This window comes from Oreochromis aureus, linkage group 11 (genome assembly GCF_013358895.1).
Source record: "Oreochromis aureus strain Israel breed Guangdong linkage group 11, ZZ_aureus, whole genome shotgun sequence".
NCBI lineage: Eukaryota > Metazoa > Chordata > Actinopteri > Cichliformes > Cichlidae > Oreochromis > Oreochromis aureus.
The window spans coordinates 27429610-27449345 of NC_052952.1; the positions used below are offsets into that span (position 1 = coordinate 27429610).

At 43.1% G+C, this 19736-nt stretch overlaps 1 protein-coding gene across 3 annotated transcripts; it reads left to right on the top strand.

The window, feature by feature from the left end:
* The first annotated feature begins 517 nt into the window (after positions 1-517).
* fam110d (family with sequence similarity 110 member D) lies at positions 518-18693 on the top strand. Of its 3 annotated transcripts, none has more exons than XM_031740724.2 (2): positions 518-682; positions 14789-18693. In XM_031740724.2, the coding sequence occupies exon 2, from the start codon at positions 15513-15515 to the stop codon at positions 16854-16856; it is 1344 nt and encodes a 447-aa protein (XP_031596584.1). In that variant the 5' UTR covers positions 518-682; positions 14789-15512; the 3' UTR covers positions 16857-18693. The 3 variants fall into 3 exon arrangements, with proteins under 3 accessions (XP_031596584.1, XP_039474900.1, XP_039474899.1); XM_039618966.1 differs by lacking the exon at positions 518-682 and adding an exon at positions 746-842; XM_039618965.1 differs by lacking the exon at positions 518-682 and adding an exon at positions 10719-10855.
* Positions 18694-19736: the final 1043 nt, after the last annotated feature.

Sequence of the window (19736 nt, forward strand, 5' to 3'; positions counted from 1 at the left end):
ATTTCACAAGGTCACAATGTGTCCTGTTAGCATAGCAGCATCCACAAATCTGCTAGCATGGTCTCTTTTCACTTGCACTGCAATATTTGTTAGTGTAAGTCAACTTATTAGCAGTTTGCAGGTAAATTAATAAACGGGTGATATTCTCACTTATGGAAAATAACCTGTTGCCCAATTCCTAACTAGCCTTCCAAATTAAAGCATATAAATTCTCCAATGAAGGCGGTTTTTTTTAAATATATCTCTGTTTTATTATTTATATGGCCATAATGTTGTTTATATGCCAACCTCCACTCTTCTTGAAAAATACAGCAATCTACAGCTTAAAAGCTATAATTTTATTAGTTTTTCATTTTTCTGCACGTCTTTAATGTGAGTGATTTTGTAAGTAAAGTTTACTAAAATAACTGCACGATGTCGTTATTTGTCACCTTGAGCCTCACCGTAATCCATAACCTGACAGAGCACTCCCCCGCTCAGCTCCTGCCCCCCTCGCCGCCGTGGGGAGGTCGGGACTCCCTCTTTTACTGCCGCTGCCGTGCGTCTTCCCGTCAGTGCGCCAGCAGACCGCGCAGAGCGAAGAGCGCAGCGCCACGCCGACCGTGTGTCCGTCACAGAGCTCCACACCTTCACTGGATTTCAAAGGCAACAACAGCAACAGCGGATAAACTGAGCGAATGCGGTGAGTGCGGACACAACTACGGCTTCCACTGCTCGGTTTTTAATAACATTTTTGTGCTGACGGTGATTTATGACATGTTGCGTTTGGAAGTTTTACCGATCAGGCTGACTCGGACAGGAATCGACCAATCCGCTAAGTGATTATTTTGTACTCTCAGAATGTGAGTGAGTTATTTTAGTAAGCGTGCAGTTACGGGTTAACAGATGGCAAAGAATAAACAGGCTTTAAATAAGTCGGAATCTATGATGGGTTCCGTATTATTCCTTAACTAAGAATCCAGAGACTCACCTCCCAGATCGCACTAAGGAGGTATTCTTGGGTTAAAATAGGTTAAATATTAATAATCCTTAGTCAACAGGGTGTGTGTTTTCCATTTTATATTTACTACAGAACTTCTTCAAGTCAAGAATCATGTCTGGAAACTTTATGGTGTTTTTGGCTTTTTCTGTGATGGACGTCTGATTCTAGGTAGCTGTTTGATAAGACCATAAACGTTTTTTTAAGTTGGCAAGTGCATCCATTGATCATATGCTCTGTAAGCCCTATATGTGGACGCCCTGGTTTAACTCAACCTTGAAGTCCAGCTGATAATAACTGCAAATACCACCGGCCTGGAGCAGCAGGTCTTTGCTTAGCTTTGATCTGCACTGAATATTTTCATCTGGATGAAATCAGGAAAATTGCCTAAATGAGGATCTGGTTTCCAAGCATCTAATCAGCAAAGACAAATTTTGTAACCCTAATAAGTGAAGTTTTTTTTTTCTCTTGTAACTAGCCAATCATTTGAGACCACGACTAAAACTATAGGAGCTCATTTTAAAGACTAAGACGGTGCTACTTGAGAACTTTCAAAAGAACAGGAAAAAAAAAATGGGGAGGGGCATTATGCAATCCACCCACTCTAAAGTGAAAAGACTGTCTCTTCCAAGGAGACAATCACGTGCCCTCAGGGTCACCTCCACCTTGACCCACCTCCACCCCTGCAGCTCCACCTCTCTTCATAAGGGCTCAAGCATCCTGAGTTGGTTTGATCAGCGTGGGGTCAGGAGCATAAACAACTTAACAGTCAGACTAAACAGACCACACATGTCTTGTAAACACATTCGGATTCATAGGTGAGCATGTGCCGGTTTGGCCTGTGATAAGGGGCTGGAGGTTTGATTCGTGCTTTTTGATGCAGCTCATGAAGTGGCTCAAATGTTGCTCTCGCTCGTATCTTCTCACAAACACGCTCAGAGCTTTTAGTGGCCGTATTGCTGCTTCTGAGCACACTGTGAGTTTTCCTCAGCAGATGTGCTAGCCCTCTTCTCTAACTACTTTAAGGATGTTACGAAGATTTAAATATGAGCCAAATTTTCCACACAGTCTTTGGTGAATCACTTTCCAGGCCTTCTATTCAAGAGGTAGATTTAGCTCCCTCTCCTCCCTACCTTTCACTACCTTACACTTTTGTTTGAATCCCCGAATTCCGTGCTGAACCGTGCCCAACGGCTACGGTGATTCATAGGTCTTAAACGCTTACTGATGACATCAATCATTCAAACTGCATACACACGATTCAGCGTGCAGCGCAAACATCTCTCTGACTGAATACCTGCTTGCAAAATTACAGTGCAGAGGCGGTCGTAAACAGTCGCCGTTTTGTGCCCGGATTCATGTGGCAGTGTGCTAATTTTCCAGCAGTAATACAGCTGCATCTGTGTTTGATGCTGATCCCAGCAGAGCAGACAAGAATACATCCTCCAGCTACAAAGCGGAAAGAGAGCCCAGGGGCGCTGAGCTGCTCACTGCAGTCTCCGTCTGAGGTGTTGACAGGAGCCCTGACATCATTAACATGACTAAATAAAATGTGATTTGGGTCTTTGCCTTCCCGCTTGGCTCGTAGCACCAGCAGGGATATTTATGATGATGGTGTTATTGATGCAACGCTTAGAGGAGCATGCAGAATCATGTTCACTTTCTGACTTTTGAGAGAGTTTGGTTTGACGTAATGCGCATGTTCATGCATATTTATGCATTCACCACAAAATGAGCGTTTAAACAGGAGCTGAGAAACCAGCATCTCTCTGCAGCATGGCTGAAAAACTTGAGCCTATATCACAGGACAGCTAGATTCCTCATCTTCCAGTCCTTTATTTCACAACTTTCTCCGTGTTTTGTTTTTAATGAACAGAGTTTTTTTTGTCGAGGCTGCACAAGTGCATAATCTGATTGGGTTTTAACCACATTATAGCTGAATGCAGAGAACAAGCGGAAGCCACAGGATTTTTCATGGTTTTACTTCACAATGGGCCACTCATGTGTTTCTTATCAAAATTCAAGGCTCGGTTTTGCTTTCCTGCAGAGCCGGGCTTGAAAACGCAGCCTTTTAAGAGTCCATGTCAAACATTTGTTTTCTTTAAACCCTGTTTTGTTGCATGTAAAGACCCCCGAGTTACGGCGTGAAGCTTGAGTTTCTAATTAGAGGGGAAAATGTGCCCTGCTAATGACATCATCTTCCCCCTGGCACTGCGTTAAGGGACTGTGTGTGTGTTTGTGTGTGTGTTGTTTCACAGCAGCTGGTTTTAGACATTTGACGTTTACAACTGTGTGAGACTTCAAACACTCTCACACAAACCGTCGGGCTTATAATTTAGCTTTTATTGCTCCTTGTCGCCTTGTTTGGGCCGTTGTGGCAAAAGTCTCTGGGAACCGTTTTCAGGAGGAACTGCGTGTAAGAGAGGAAGAGCTTGTCGATAAACTCAGCTTCTAAGTTACGTCCAGAGACAAAACAAACCTTTTTAAATAGGCATGAAGTTGTGCATGAAGTTGGCTGAAAGGAGAAGTGAAACCTACCATCTATGTAGCAAGCTTCTTCTCTTTTGCAAACTAGTGTGGGATCATATTCGCAGAAGTATCAATTTGATGTATTTTTCAGGCTAATTTTGAGTCTTTGCACTTAATTTTTTGACATAATGATTATTATAACCAGTCTCGCCACTCTCCGAGACCTGAGAACATTACATCACTCCCATCTCCACGGGCTTCCGAACTCAATTTATAATTCATTGTGAGCAACGAAATCATGAAACATGATCTGACAGATCTCCATCTCCTGACGGTCCCCTGTGTCTGCGTGGGTGACAGCTGTGAGAGCGGCCCTTCTCCCCGCTGCTCTCACATCCCTGTAATTGTTCACAGTCCGACTGGGCGCCTCTGTAGCTCTGCCACATCCCATCACACTCAGCCGTGCCACGCTGTGTCCGCTCGACCGTGAGGAAGACGACACGAGCCTGGACATTCCCTCTGACAGAGGAGGAGGCCGCCGATGCAACTGCACGGACTCTTCCAGATGTTTTCTGATTCTGACAGAAGCGGGGGAGAAGAGGAGGGAAGAGGGACAAATCGAAGGCTGTCTCTCCGTGGCACTCGGGGTGCTGTTAGTGGGGAAGCAGGTCGGTTGATCGGTAATGAGAGAAGACAGCTGGCAGGTTCAGCAAAGGTTAACAACTAAGTATAGATGGCAGAGAGGACAAACAGAAGAGCTTAGTGTAAGGTCTTTGTGTGGGAGGCTGTGGGTGATTCTTGCAGTTTTTAAGGAGGAGTTACCTCATTTTAGTGAGTTTGAAATAGATGAGTGTTGGATTCTGATCTGTGGCATCTCACGCTGAATATTTCAAACTTATCTGTCCTTTTCGTGGTTTCTTGGGATTGGACGTGCATGTTTTTAGCACGTGACGTTTCTTTTAATGTCCTAGTTTCTCTCTGGGTTTCAGTAGACATCACAAAGCTGTAAAAAGATCTCTTTTTAAAAGTTTTTGTGGCAGTCAGGATTTAGCATTTGCAGTATTTCTAGATTTAGGGGGTATTTTGCTTACGTTTCGAGCTGTGTCAGTCAGATTAAATCAAACTGCACCCACACATTCCTGATACAGCCGTCTTGCTGCATTCGCTTTTTGACTGCTCACCCCTAAATAATTAATGATCACTGTTAAACACTGAATATGGTGGATTTTAAACCAGGGATTTTCCTGGCTTAAAGCTAAATTGGATGAGCAACCTTCAAGTATCCAATCACCAGAAGTGTTTGAGAAAGTTTACATTATAAGAAGCGGCATGCGGAGCGTTTTATTTCATCTGGAGTTGCACACTTTTGCGCCCCGCCGTGTTGATTGCAAATCAATGCTGACACGTTTAAAGTGGTGGAGAGTGTGTGGGGACGCAGGAGGAGGGAGTAGATGGGCTCGGGGACACCATAGTTACAGATGACCCAGTGTTTGGGGACAAGGCACAGCTGGAGACGCTTTAAGCCTTAACCGACCCCAAACAGTCCTGTCACAAGTACTCACAAGTTAGTGCTAACCTTTTACCGCTAACATCAGCAACATGTGTTTAGAATAATTCTGCAAGGGTTGTGTGAGTGTCCTTTTAGCAACCCTGTGTGTGAAAACAGGGTGGGGTTACACAGATGCTACTCTGGCTGTCTTTCCTTTTACTTTAACTTGGAGTTCTGGATTGAGTTGCTGTTCGCTCGTATGTGGCCCCTGTGCTCTCACACGGCTTTAATCAGTTCTTGTGTGCTCTTACTCATCTAGCTGTCAGTAAACTCTTTTAGTCAGTCATTGTGGAGAGTACATTTCTGCAGTGTTTCAGTCAGCAAAAAGGCAGGTAAACCACTGTTTGATGGAACACCGCTGACTATGTTTTGACTTTTTAGTTGCTGCTAAAGCCTCTTTTGTCACTTTGGTGAAGCCGACGTATGCCTGGCAGAGGGAAAAATGTGCCGACTTTGTGAAATAAAACATCTGGCAGTTGGCCAGACAAAGCTGTCTCTCAAAGCATTCACACCAGCTGAGAGCTTAATGAGGGTTCACAGTGTGAGAACAGAGCTTCATAATTTAAGACTCTGGGAGATTGAGGGACGTGTCCAGATTTATGCCTCTCTACTGTACTGTATAAACAGCCTCCGGGCAGGCTTTTATTCGAGGGAGGGGGGCTGTGTTACCCTGAGTTGCACGGTGCATTCCCAGTCCAGGGATGTGCCGCACACACACTCGCACACACACACTAGGTCACAGTGGTTTGTATTGCTGGTCACATAATCCAGGCTGGCATGTGGAGGGAGCAGCAGTGGTGGTTATAGTTTACTAAACAATGCCGTCCAGCGCTGGGATATGTGCGTACTAACTCTATAAACGTAGCTCTTGCACACACTGTCTACGCTACACGGTTTCTTTCCCCCTTGAATGTACACATGTCCCCCACAAAAAACAGGTTATGTTTGGATCATAGACAGTATAAAAGATGGATGTAACCATGCTGATGCAACCCAACACTCGAGGTGAGAGTCTTCACTGTCAATATTTTGGTGTTTTGAAAGTGGACATGGCAAGCATCCAAGTCAAAGCACGTTTATTGGCTGACAGCAAGTTGTTTATGAGTCCTTTCGGACTCTTAGAGCGGCCACAGTTTATAACATGAACATCATGGTGGTTTATTGGGGTGAAGAGAGAAGAGAGTGGAAGGCAAAGCGAAGCTTTTACCGGTCGATCTTTGGCCACAAACTGTGGGTAGTGACCCAAAAAATGAGATGGTGGATACAAGAGGCGGAAATTAGCTTCCTCCGAAGGCTGTCCGGGCTCTCCCTTAGGCCTTTATTATGCATTCTGCCTGCACTAGGATTCACTTCGGTCCGCTTGGGTTGGAGTGACGTAAATTTTGTCACCAGACAGTGAATGTGAAGGCTGTGCAGACGTCCGCCGACGTGCCTTCCTGTCTTTTGTGATGGCGTGGATTCTTATATGGAGAATTTATAGACTTCAAGAGGATTTCAAAGAAGTATAAGAGAAATGACGGCTAGGTCATGGTTTCCCCAGCTGACTGTGTCTGCAACAGAGTGTAATCAAGGCTTCAGAGGTAGGGTGAGGAGCTTGGTCATTCTGGATGAGCTCAGAGTAGAGCCACCTACCTCTCCATAATGAAAGAAGCAAGTTGAGGTGGTTCTGGCATCTCCTAGGTGAGATCCTTTTAGGCATGTGCAAATGTTAAGAAGCTTCAGGGCAGACCAGGACACTGTGGAGAGATTGGCTTGGGAGTGCCTTGGGATCAAACCACAAAAGCTGGAGGAGAGGGCTGGAGAAAGGGAGGTCTGGGAATCTCTGCTTAGACTGATGTTGACTGATGGTAACTAGTGATTAAGCCCGTAAAGTAATCAGGAAAGTGTTTATTGAGGCTACAGAACAAGGGATCCGAGGTCTGTTTTCCCAGAGACTCCAATACAACTAGAAATACTTTTGCAAAAAAGTATCAATGTCAGTATTTGGGAGTATTGTCACTCCCGATTTCCAACATATTGTATTCCAGTAGTAAAGCTGGTAAAGTGGGAAGTTTATCTATCACTAGCAGTACAGGGTAATACTTATTTGCAGTTAAAAACACAGCTGCTTCACCTTCATGGACAGAGCCTGGTCAGTGCTCTGCGTATGGTTTATTTAGCAAATCACAAATACAAAACAGATTAAAAGTTTTACAGTTTTATTACTGTTTATGTTCACTGCAGCCATCTCGGGTTATTAACTCGGAGCTGTTGGGACTGGTCCGACCTTTTGAGTAGTAACTATGAGTTGAGGGGGCTTTTCAGATTGAAATTCTGACCGGGAACTCGGAAATTCCGAATTCGACCTGATCTGGAACTCGGCATTAGTGCGAGGGTCGGGGTTTTGTCCACGTGCCTACCAACTTCTCTGTGGAGAATTTACATCACAGTGCACCAACTTTGCATGCTCCCCAGGCGGTCAACTTCAAGTGGAAGTCAAACAGGAATAGCTAATCGGCCATCGGGCCTCCAGCTGTCAGTGTCCGCAACAGAGTATAATGAAGGCTTAACTCAGTACCTGCACTCTTTCCACAATTATTTTGCCTGTCGCTGGATTTCACGGACATTTCATGGTCTCTGCTTACCACATTGCTGCTGCTTCCTTCCTGTGCCCTATATTCACATTTGAGATGTCAGAACAAAGGGCTCTATCTGTCTGAGTGCCGGGTGACCTGCCTTTGTAGGACACGTTTTTCATGTGCGTAAATAGATCAATGCTCTGAAAACAGGGGCAGTTAAAAATCAATTCCTTGTTAATAACAAAGGCAAAATGGACTATATAACTGTGCTGTGAGCAGCTGCTCTCCAAATAACTGGTAATTTCCCCATAAATAAAACAGAAGAGGTACCAATTTACACAATGATTACTTTACTGTACGACTATGTATTGCAAAACAAATCATTTTAATCCAGTGTCTTTGTGGATCCCTGCCTGCATTGTCTGGATATTTCTCTTTGATCATATATTATCTGTACATTTCTCACAGTGAGGTATCATAAGGCAGCTTAACATTCCTGCATTACTGGCAGGCTCAGGTGTCTCTCTGCAGCGTGGATTATTAGATTTCCACGCACTTGGCACCTGGTGGACGGATCACAGGCCTCTAACTTTAGATCTTTACACTTATAAACTTTCTAATTTTTAAAATTGGCATTCGGATGATAAAATAGCGTCCTCGTTCTATCTCGATGAAAAGCAGATTTTAAGATGCCTTTTATTTTCAGAGACTTTGACAGGCAAAGCTTGCGTGCGTTTCTTTTTGCTTTGCTGTAATGTTGTAGCTGGAAAAGCAAATAGTGACTCATAAAACTTTATGGTTCAGAGCTATTCGGTAATCACAAGTAACAGAAGCCTTCCTGAGCCCTATGCTCAAGAGAAAAGGAACTTGCCCTGCCTGTTGATAAAAAAATAAATAAATATGCACACTTTATCCTGGAGCTGGCCTTATCGACGTAAGCACTGCTTGGGTGTTACAGCCGTGATAAAGGCTTGGCTTCCAGTATAATGACTGTAATAGGAGGGGGAGATTGCACAATGTTAATTAAATTACTGTAATGTCTTACTGATTACTTCAACTTACAATTAAAGTCTCTTCTATTAATTAAGCTACTTATTATCATATTTTGACTGATTAGCCAGTGTAGTATAAACAAATAATGCTTGTTACACTTTGCCCGACATTTATACGCAATATAATACCTTTGCTTTCCACTGCTAAAATGTTTTTCCAATGCTATAAAGTAGAACTGTGTCAACATTTACAAATAGGCTAATTCATTTTATTGATTATGCTGCAGAGCACAGAGTTAATTGATAATTGATTGATAATTAGCACTTATGTTCAAAAGGCTTTGGTTTGTTGTGAGTCGTTTGCTGCCTTGGGTAGGCCTCTGTGCTTTGATTGTGTGCTTCATTTTCTACAACAAGATGATGTAAAATCCGCAAATAAAGGCTTGACTTTAAGTGTAATGAAGTCATTAGTTAATTATTAGCTGTCCTGTTGGCCAGCTGCGATGATGTAAAATAGCAAGTTGAGATAATTTAGTTGCTAGCTCATTACTAGTTGTCTTTTAATTCTGCATTTTGTACGTATATGTACGATCTTCCTTTATTAGCTGAATTTTAGCTCATAGCTATGCTAATACTCTAATACCTGATTATCAGATAAGGTCAAATCTTTTTACAGTCTTCCCTGTTTCGTTTTTGTTTTTTGTTTTTTTCATTCTTGGCTTTTTTGTATCCAGTTCTCATGTACTTGTACCCACCATTAGCCTGAGTACATGTTTTTGGCGTGGCTCTCCGATGTTCAGTTGCCCCCATGATGATTAGCATTGAATGACAAAAGAGCCAGAGCGGTGAGTTTAGAGCGCATCTTGTCCAGTTTACAGTTTGCAAAGAGGTCTATTCAGGTTGGGGGTTTCTTAAGCCATCCCAGGTGGCCTGCTGCTGCTCCTCATGAATGTGGAGAAGTCCCTTGCGTAGCCTCGAACCGTAGATCACGTGGCTAATAGCACTGAAGGCCTCACAGGCATGATAAGATTTACAGTTGGCTTTGTTTTTGAGGGGGGCAGTAGCCTATCTATCATGTGTCTTAATCTCTTACATTTTATTGTCATCATGTTGTTCTTTTCCCTCCCTGACTAATGAGGCAGACCAAGTCTGACTTACCTATAGGAGACCATTGTTGGAGCCCGTTAATGATGCGAAGACAGCCCAGTTTGTCTCTTTTGTTTGGAGGAGAGAAGACAACGCCTCCTTTGCTTTGTCCTGGCCCACGACAGACTTCTTGAGTCCTGTGTTTGCAGTGTTGGTTAATGACCGAAGCCTGCGGTCATGAATCGTGGCTCATTAGTGGCAGACACTTTTATCCACACTGTAGAGACTCTTATGTGTGCAGATGCTCCATCATGACATAAAGTCTTCTTTGAATGAGCGTTGGTTAACGTTTGAACACTGAGACATTTCAGTCCATTAGGGAGGATTGTTAGTCACTGTCATCCTTAATAGTTGTGCCAGATGTTCATATAAAGAAAGTGAGAAATGCAAGACAGTGAAAGAGAGGGAAGATGCTGGAGATGGCCAGTTGGCTCTTTGTCAGCAGCAGATGCCCCTCATCTGCCCAAAGATTAATTTGACAGGTAAATGTGCAGAATAACCTCCCGAGAGCTTCAAAGGTGGTCTTTTTGAATTTATTAACATCTTATCATGTGTTTACTTCACTAAATACATAATTCACAGAGAAACTTCCTTTAACCTTCTGATCCAGGACCAGCTGGGTTTTCTCTGGATTTCCAAGCATGCCTCGATGAAGCTATCCTTCTAGAGGCTCGCTTGAAGCAAACAAACACTTCCTGGGTCTTTTTGTGTGTTTAACTTCTGGGGCACCACTTTCAGAAGAAGAACCACCTGACAATATAACTGATAACGAGGCCTAAATGTGACCCGCTTTGTTCTCTCACTGGGTCAAATGCATGTGGCACAAACAGTGCTGCTGATTAAAAAGAAAAACGAACTCCACTGTGCCTTCCCATGACAGGTCTCTGTCCAAGCATTTTGATGTAGCATGACACAAAACATCTGGTTCCTCTTTAGCTGCATGGGGGCGCCTGGGTAAGCCTCCCCTGCAGGCTGGTCCATCCGCTTCACAGAGGGGAAATGCGGGAGGGATGAAAGGCCGAGAGAGGAGAGGCAGATAGACAGACAGAGGAGTTTTATTAAAGAACACATCGATGGAAATTGCACAGACATGGAGAGCTGGTGACGTGAGAATTCACTGATGTTTGGTTTTTGGAACTATGCTTTCTGCTGCACGTCCCAGGTATTACTTTTGCATCACATGTTTGATGTTTCTGCAGATTCCTCTAGTTTGTTACAACTTTATGTAGTTGGATAAAATAGCTGTAAGCTGTTGTAATTATTTGTAATTCATAATTTGTTCACAGTGCCTGAAACATTTGTCCCCACACATCGGAATCTGGTGGGCAGTGTTTGTAATTTTCTGACATTTGGATACGTTTGCAGCCTGACAGAAATTCCCCAAGAGTTTGAACTTCCTTTTCTGGGTTTCATTCTAGCAAAACTAGTTCAGTCAGTTTTCATATGTACAATCTAAACCTTCAAACTCCTGTTGTGTCTCAGCTCACTTTTACGATTATTGGCTTTTCACCCATCCTTAAGTTTAAGCAAGTTTCTACTTATTCTTTTTTGTTTTTCATGTTGTGATGTTTAACATTCATTGCAAAGCCTGTATGTTTGGAGCCCGCTTTGCTATACATACACATAGTCAGTCCTGATAAATAGAACAAATATATGTCGGCCTAAGATGGGAAAAAGCTTGAAGATCACACTGTAAGTAACAGTAAATGGAGCAGGAAAAGGAAAGAGATAGAAAGAGAGAAAGAGAGAAGGAAGATATATGTTTACAAGAAGAGAGTGATGAGTAGGGAGTGAAATGAAAGGGCAGAGAAGCCCTGTAGCATGTGCAGAGGAGCTGAAAAGTGGGAAGTAACGCAGGAGAGTGCAGGCAAATGAGCTTGGGTAGCAATAGGAAGGAGAAGGTGGGGTGATGTTCACTGTAGAGACGAGAACAGAAGGGACGGGTTTAGAGGTTAATGACAACCTGCAACAAGAGACAAAAGAAGTCGTGAAACACGAGAGAAAATCCCAAGGCTATCTCACGCTTTGCACAAGCTTCAAGATCACAGGAGAAGGTGCTGGGTACTAATTTGGCTCATTACAGTCAAAAGAACTAATGGCAGCTATTGTTCTCCAGCAAATCCCAGTTGAGTCACTGGTGTCCCCTGTGGTTTTGTGCACATGTGTGTTTCTTCTCTCTGGTTTTCCCGATTTCTGTTTTAGTGTTTTATTATATTATGTTCAGATAAATGCCTTGTAAAATGACCTATGATGCTATTTCTCTTTTTCTGTCATATAATTACAGTCATAATGGTTTAATGTGGATATCAAGCACAGTCACATCAGTAAGTGATCCCTGTGAGACAAAAGCTCAGGCTTTGGCCTCACGCATTTTTTTCACTCTTGGGTCTGTGTGATGTCATTGTGAGTGCTTAGTATGGTCGTCATCAACAGAAGCCTGCTAAACCTTCTGATCGTGAGGGGCAGCCAATGAGTAGAAAGTTGGCTTGAAGAGAGGGAGATGAGTTTAGAGGGACTGCACTAAGACCCAGTATGAAACAAATAAGGATTATCTTGAACTGTGAAATCATGCAAAGCTACCCTAAGTCCAAGATTGAAGAAATGGAGCTAAAGATGACCATAAATCCCAACACTTACACCAACGACTGTCTTAGTGCAGTTTTTCATTCATATATTATGTTCCAAACAAACAACAGCAACCACTGTGACTCACTTAGTCATGTGATGTCCCAGATAGCACTTTGAGCAAGACATAACCTATGAAAGTGGCTTGTTTTCTTCAGGCTCCTAATGTCACATTCATTGAATGCACACTGACATCACAAGAGAACACAAAACGCATTGGAAGTAGAACAAATACAGATACTGCATATTACTGTGGTTTTCAAGGATTAGCTGGCATTTACCAGTTCTTGTATTCATAAATTGTCCTTGTTTTCTTCATATTTCTTTCTATATTTAACTCCACCCCTGTCAATAATAACATTAATAACTTAGTTTAGACTCCTATGGCGATAATCTTCTTTAAAGCTTGGGTAGTTCATTTTGAACTCAGATGGGGATCAGAAGAAAGAAGAAGAAAGATGTCTAATAAATACCCCATAACTCTAACCACAGACCATAACCTGCATCCTCATTTCCTGCACATTTTCCACCAATTTGTCTCATTTTTTTTAGCTTCCACACCTGTTGTGATTTTTCTCGAAACCTACCAAAACAATGGTTGACTTTCCCGAGCTCCCACATACCCGACATCTGGAAAAACTAGCCGGTATGCCGTTTCCCCCATCGTCAGGTAATTTATAGCACCATTTGACAGGGTTTCTCAGACGTATGGAGACTGAATGAGGGTAGAAGGTTTGGTGAAATTCTAGCTCACCTTCTTAAATATCAACAATTTGATATTAGCAATTAGAAGCACAAGAGTAAAAAGAAAGAAACATATAAAAGAAACTGAGTGAATTACAAGAATTGGAAAGTTATGTAATCAGCTGTAATGATGTTTATTTAATGTAAGCTAAGTTGCTTATTTTGTAAAACAAAAATATTAAAAAAATTTTAACTTATGAATGTTATAATTTACATTAAGAGGTTAAATAAAATAGACGCACATAGAGTAAAAAATTGTTTAATGTGATATGATTTCAGAAGATTTCCTTTTCAAGAAAATAACTAATAATACCATGCGAGTGTGCATGTATGACTTTTTCAAGAAACTGCTCCAGTCTTATAAATAGTTGGATAAATTATGTGCAGTATTGTTTTCTTTGTTTCGTGTCACTCTGTTATCGAATTAGTATTAGTCAAAAATATAAGAAAGGAGTGTATGTTGTGGTGTTTTTGCCATTGCCGGTGTCATGTGGTTCATCCTGACTGGAGACACAGATCCTCTTTCCTGGTCATTCATTGTTTTAGCTTTTGTGAAGGAAAAGCCAAAATAGCATTTGATAACACTTGAGGGACCTGAGAGAACAGTAAGCGCAACGGTATAACACCCTCCTGCTGTCTAACACACCACAAGGGGCATTTGTCTCCCCAGATGGACTTTTAATACATTTTGAGGGAAGTTGAATTGAAAACACGCTCCACCTGTGGCCCCAGAGTATAAATAACAGCTTCAGGTTTTAAAGATGGCTTCTTTGGCCTTCCAGCTTGCACTTGGCAGACACTCACTGCTTTTCAGACAGAAAGGCTTTCACGGCACCCAAACTCTGCATGCACCCCTCTTTCATTTACAGGGCAGCCCCTCGCTGCCTTGTGCTGACACACACACACACAGAAATGCTTACAGGAAACAAGTACTCATGACCGCATGCACTAACACGCACATATATACACATACATAGACATATGATAACTGTGCTGGGATGGTTTAAAGCTATAAATACTCCTCAGGCTGAGGCTGTTATAGGCACGTGCACCCTCCTCCCCGCTTGCTCCACCAAATCCTCATATAGCAGGAAAATGTAATATAAAGCAGAGCATAGTTATTAAGAAAAAAGCAACGTCTGTCACGGTGTCATGCCTCATTAGTTTTACTGTCTTTACCGAACTCTTGTAGTGGCTTTTAATTTAAATAACAAGCAGCATTACTGTGTCTATAAAAGATCCCTTCAAAGGTGTTACCCAGCTTTATTTTGCATTAATTTATTTTTATGCCTCTCCAGTTACACGTCATGTTATGTGAGTTTAGTAGCAGTGACAAAAAGAGGAATTAGTACCGAGATGAGTTTGGGTTTTTTTTCCTTTTAACAAGAATAACACTTGTCATGTGTTTTCGGTGATCAATAATAAAGGATGTTGAGTTTGCAGTCATAAACAAAGCTGAAACAATTGTTCTAATAGGAGATCATAATGAGTCTCTCTGCCTTCCTGTTCAGAAAACAGGTGGAGACGGACATGTCATCATCCTGTCTGGACAGCAAACAGTGCTGTATCCATGTTTTCATTCATTCATCAATGACGGGATATTGTCACCCCTCCCCCCTTCCAGCTTTAAATAATCACAATCTATGATCGGCTTCAGGCACCACTGCCTTTGAAAGTAGCACTGAGAACTAAAAGCACTCTTTCTCTCTCTCTCTGCCTCTTCCAGGGGTCCACACAGGTGAAGGATGCGAACTGCTTCTCCGCCATCTGTCCATCAACAAATCAAGTGCTTCGGTGCCGGCCACCCTCAAGTCAGCTCAACCACGACGGCCGTCAAACAAAAGTCTTGACCTGGCGTCCCTTAAACGGCCTGTGCAAAGGAAATATTTGAGGCTGGTATATCTAATTTCTCCCGGCAGTCGCCACTGAAAAGATCAACAGTGAAGGGTGTTGTTAGTAGAGAAAAAGAGAGAAGAAAAAGTGGGGGAGGAAGAAGTAACCCTTTCAAACTACACCCTGCCTGCTATTTCTGCTGCACTGTGGGCAGGGAGCATCTCATTTGGGAGAGCTTCAGGCTGACAAAAAAGGACTTCCCTGTTCCCTGCCTATCCAGATGCCTTTATAAATACTGGATAGAGATATCAATTTGCCTGGGTTCTTACACTGCCCAACAAAGAGTCAGTTGGCTATCTATAGAAAAAGTTAGAACAATCTTGGATTTTGTGGTTTCCTGAATTGCTACTTGCTCTATTATTGTTCAAAAAACATTTAAGAGCTGTGAGTACAGGAATGGGAGCTGCCAGAGTCCTCTATAGTTAGAAACTTTTCTAAACGCTCCCACTAGGCCTGAAATTTCACAGAGCTTACAACAGCTCTCTGTGGGACATCGGGAGCTGTGAGTCAGTTTGGAGGCTGCGGTTTTGATGTCTTTTCCAGCTCGGTGAATTAACATGAAGCCCCTAACGCCAATTGGATCTCCTTCACCTCTGAGGCTTCTCAACAAGGGTCCAGACTACTTGCGTAGGCAGATTGATGGCGGCGGTCACGGCCGCTCAGTCAGCGCCGTGGAGAGACTCGAGGCAGACAAAGCCAAGTATGTTAAAAGCCAGCAGGTGATCAACACCAAGCAAGAGCCTGTACTTGTACCCTGTGCCACCCCACCGCCGCCACCCCGGCGAGCAATCACCATCCCTGGAAGCCTGACGCCTCATCTTCCCCCACGGCGTCCGTCCAACACTCCATTCCCTCCGGTCTCTGGCTCCTTCGCTGCAAGAGACGAAAATGAAAATGATGACTCGAGAAAGGAGAACAGACGGACTTCTGTCGATGTTGAGGCACATAACAGGAGCAATGTGAACAATGCGCCCCCCAGCCCCTGCACACCTGGACTTAACACCTTGGTAGCACCACACAGCGCTCCCATTCTCCGAAGGAGTACAGGCAAACGCATGCTGAGGCCAGACTCCCTCGTCATCTACCGGCAGAAAAAAGAGTGCAAAAGCCCGAGCAGCACAGCGCTGGGAGAAAACAATAACATGGAGATAAAGGGCTACAGTTTCGTCCGCCGCCTCTTCCAGGGATCCATGAGGGAGAAGAGTAGTGGAGGTGAGAGCAGAATCCAGAAAATGGTCATCGGTGAGGAGAAAGCGTCATCCCGGGATGGTGACTCTCGCATGTCTTGGACCAACGATAAAGATACACCAGACGGGGGACCGGGGAGCAGGAGGTCCAGCAAAACTGACCACGACCGCAGCCCAGAGTCTGCCCCCAGCTCCGGGTTAAGCTGCACGCTCGAACAGACTAAGAATGGCTCTACAAATGAGACCAGTGATGGAGTTACCAATGGAAACCACTCAAACAAGCATGACGATGAGAATGACCCGTGGAAACGAGCGTCACCACCAGCGCCCAGAAGACAGTTTGGAGAGTTGCGGCGCTCCAAGTCAGACTTACACCTGCGCTTCTCAGTAGCATTATCGGAGCAGGAGCATTTCTTTGACTACTGTGGGCTGGACATGGATATGGTAGAGCGTCTGGGTCGTGAGAATTTCCTCTCTGGGGCCAGCTCTATAGACACTCTCTCGTTGGCGCTCCGCAGCGTGGGCGGGGACGGCTGTGGAGGCTCGGAGCCCAGTGAGTTCTCCCGCCACTCAGGAGATGGACTGTTTGAGGAGGAGCTGGCTGAGCAGCTTCCCACTGGCGTGTCAATAATTGAGAGAAATGCTCGTGTCATCAAATGGCTTTATGGGTGTAAAAACGCAGCTCGCGAAGGACCCAAAGAATCAACGGTTTGATAGGTGGATGAGGATTCCTGTGCCATTGACAGCTGTGTAGGTGTTGTGTATTTCACATAAATTTAAAGTACGTTATCCTCTGTGGGCTGCAACAGAGTGCAAAATTTGTTTGTTTTTTTGACTTTTGAGCCTCAAACAGTTTCGTTAATCGAATCTGGCTTCAAAATATGATTTGAATTTTTACATTTCAAACGAGAGTCAAAGACAGTTGACCCTGGATTTGTTTCAGTGGTCAACGTTCATTCGCAGGATTAGCATTTCATGACACGCATCTACCTTTACTCCCTTCACTCCAAAGGCACTGCTTCTTTAAATTAGAGAATAACTGCTACTACTTATATCCTGTCAATTTGATTTGTTGTATTTATAGAGCCTGTGGAAGTATTTTGTGACCTTTACGGCAAATTGAGCTATTTTTCGTCTCATTTTTTTATCCCATTATCATAAATGTGTATGAGCGTGTGTGTGGAGTGGGCGCTGGATTACTGTCCTCTCCATTTGTAGCTTCTTTTCATTTATTTGCATAACCAGATAAGAACTGATTTGAAATGAGCCCCCTGTGAATCCTCACAAGGCACATAAGTGTGTGTTTGTTTGACACAGTCAACACAGCTTAGCCTCCTTGACATCACCGCTCTTCCTAATGACTAATTTAAAATGGAAAACCACTAAGCTATGTTTTTTCCAAACAGGAAAAATGCTGTGTGAGTGTGAAGTGAACCATGAGTACCTCATTCGAATCTGTCCCAGTTTAGTTTGTGTGTCGCTTTTTTTTTTTTACTCCTTAAACGCAGGCGTTGGAACAAACATGTGAGGCACCCCCATGGGGTTGTTAATGCACTGAACTGGACAGAGTGAGGAAATGACACATAGAAATATAGTTTTGACTCTTTCCAGAGATTTCATCTCATATAATGTTAATCACTGAGCTGGATTCAAAGAAGCTTCTTTGTCCTGAAAAAAAGGAGCCATGCTTAGCTAGTTTTCATTATTTGAAAGTCATTTTTCAACCCTTAGTTAGGATCAGTGTTCAGTAATCTAATGTGACCCACTCACAGATTACCACACCTATTCAGTGGTCACTGCTGGGTAAGCTTAAGAGTTTCAGGAATGAAAACAGGGATAAACACCCTGTCGGTCCTGTGACTGTGAAACTGGGCTTCAGCAGGCGAATATTTGTGTTTCACTGAAATTTCAAGACTGAATATATATAAAAAAGTAATATATTATAAGAGTAAAAGAACTCAAGCTGACAGGCCTTTCCTGCCAGATGCTTTAGGATGTCATTTCCACCGTCTGGCAGCTTACAGATGTTAACTTGGTCAACCCGACTCCCATCACAAAACATGCAAGGGGGGCTGAAGCCGCCCTGCTCTCCCTGATAACCGCAGATCCTACCTCACCTTCACCTCATCCATTCTTCAGTTATTCCCGCTATATCTTAATGAAAGGTCATTTCCATTGCTTGCCCTGGACTACGCCACTGTAATGTGAACTGGGGGTCTGCTGAGGTATGTGGAGGTTAGACTGAGAGTATTACTGAACTCAAGGGCATGTTATTTTTGTACATGTGATAAAATAACGCAGTTACTTGCAATGTCAATTATTTTCTGTATTTATCATGAGCATGGCACACTCCTGAGAATCTTTCCACCTGGATTTTTTTTTTTCAAATCTCCCTGTTAAGAAAAAAATAAAAATTTGTTTGCATGTTTTGCAAAGTGGCGACGTAACTTCTGATTCTCCTTTTTTAATTTCACACACGAGATGTTCGGCTTTTATTCCAAAGACGTTTGTGTATGATGTACACAGCAAATAAACACAAAAAATGAAACTATCTTCGAGTATGTCATTTCTTGCCACCTTGTTATGTTTTTTATTTTTGGCTAATTTTGGACAGAGTAACCACCGATTGCGGCACAAACACAGGAGAATGAAAGAAATGTGATGCTGTCTCGTCCTTGACTCTTTGTTGCCTCCCTCTGCCACATCACGTCTCATTTTTCCCCATTATCTCAAATGGCTAGGCGCTAATCCTTTTAGCATTCCCTGCATAGCATACTCTTGAGAGAGCAGCAACAGGTTGTGTTTATAGACAAGGAAGCCTCTGTGTGGCCTGATGCTATGTCTACGCTGTCGGAGCGCAGACTCTCCACCCTGTCTGCAGCCTCCTCCTGACACTCTTTGTGTCTTCTCTGAGTCAGCATTTGTTTTCATGCTCCAGCTCACAGTGGTCTGAAATCTTAAGAGGAAAATCTAAAAATATTTTGATTTGACAATGACATCCGTCTACCTAAATCTAGTCACAGCTTTAAAAAAAGCTTTGCTTTTAAAAGCAAAAACGACTGCACGTCTGTGGACCTACTGAAAGAACACCACAAAGCGCAATCTGAGTGGATTCTGCAGAGGGTTTTTTTTTTATGTAAAACTTTCCCAAAGTCAGAGGAAGTGATTTATGTTTTCATGATGTGAACCCAATGCGGATTCTTGTGCCAAGAGGGGAAAAAAGCTTTTTGGCTTGTGCACCATGGGATTGCTTTGCAAAACCAATCTGCAAGAACTACTTACACAGGCCTCAAATGGTGCTGATATGGTGCCATATTACAAATGATTGTCATTTGCAAACTGCAAATGAACTTCCAAATTCTGCAGTCCAGCGGTGCAGGTAGTAGTGGTGTGTTCAGACTACCAATAAAACAGCAACTAACTACATTTTTCTACATGAAAGCCAGAAATATGAGGCTGCAAATTCACAGTAAACACGTGCTACCATGCAATGGGTGTGAAAAATAAAGGTTGAGCTGGCCTCAACTTTTTTCATTCCTATAGTGACCGGTGAAGCATCAACCACTTTCTGGACACTTTATTAAGTACACCTCA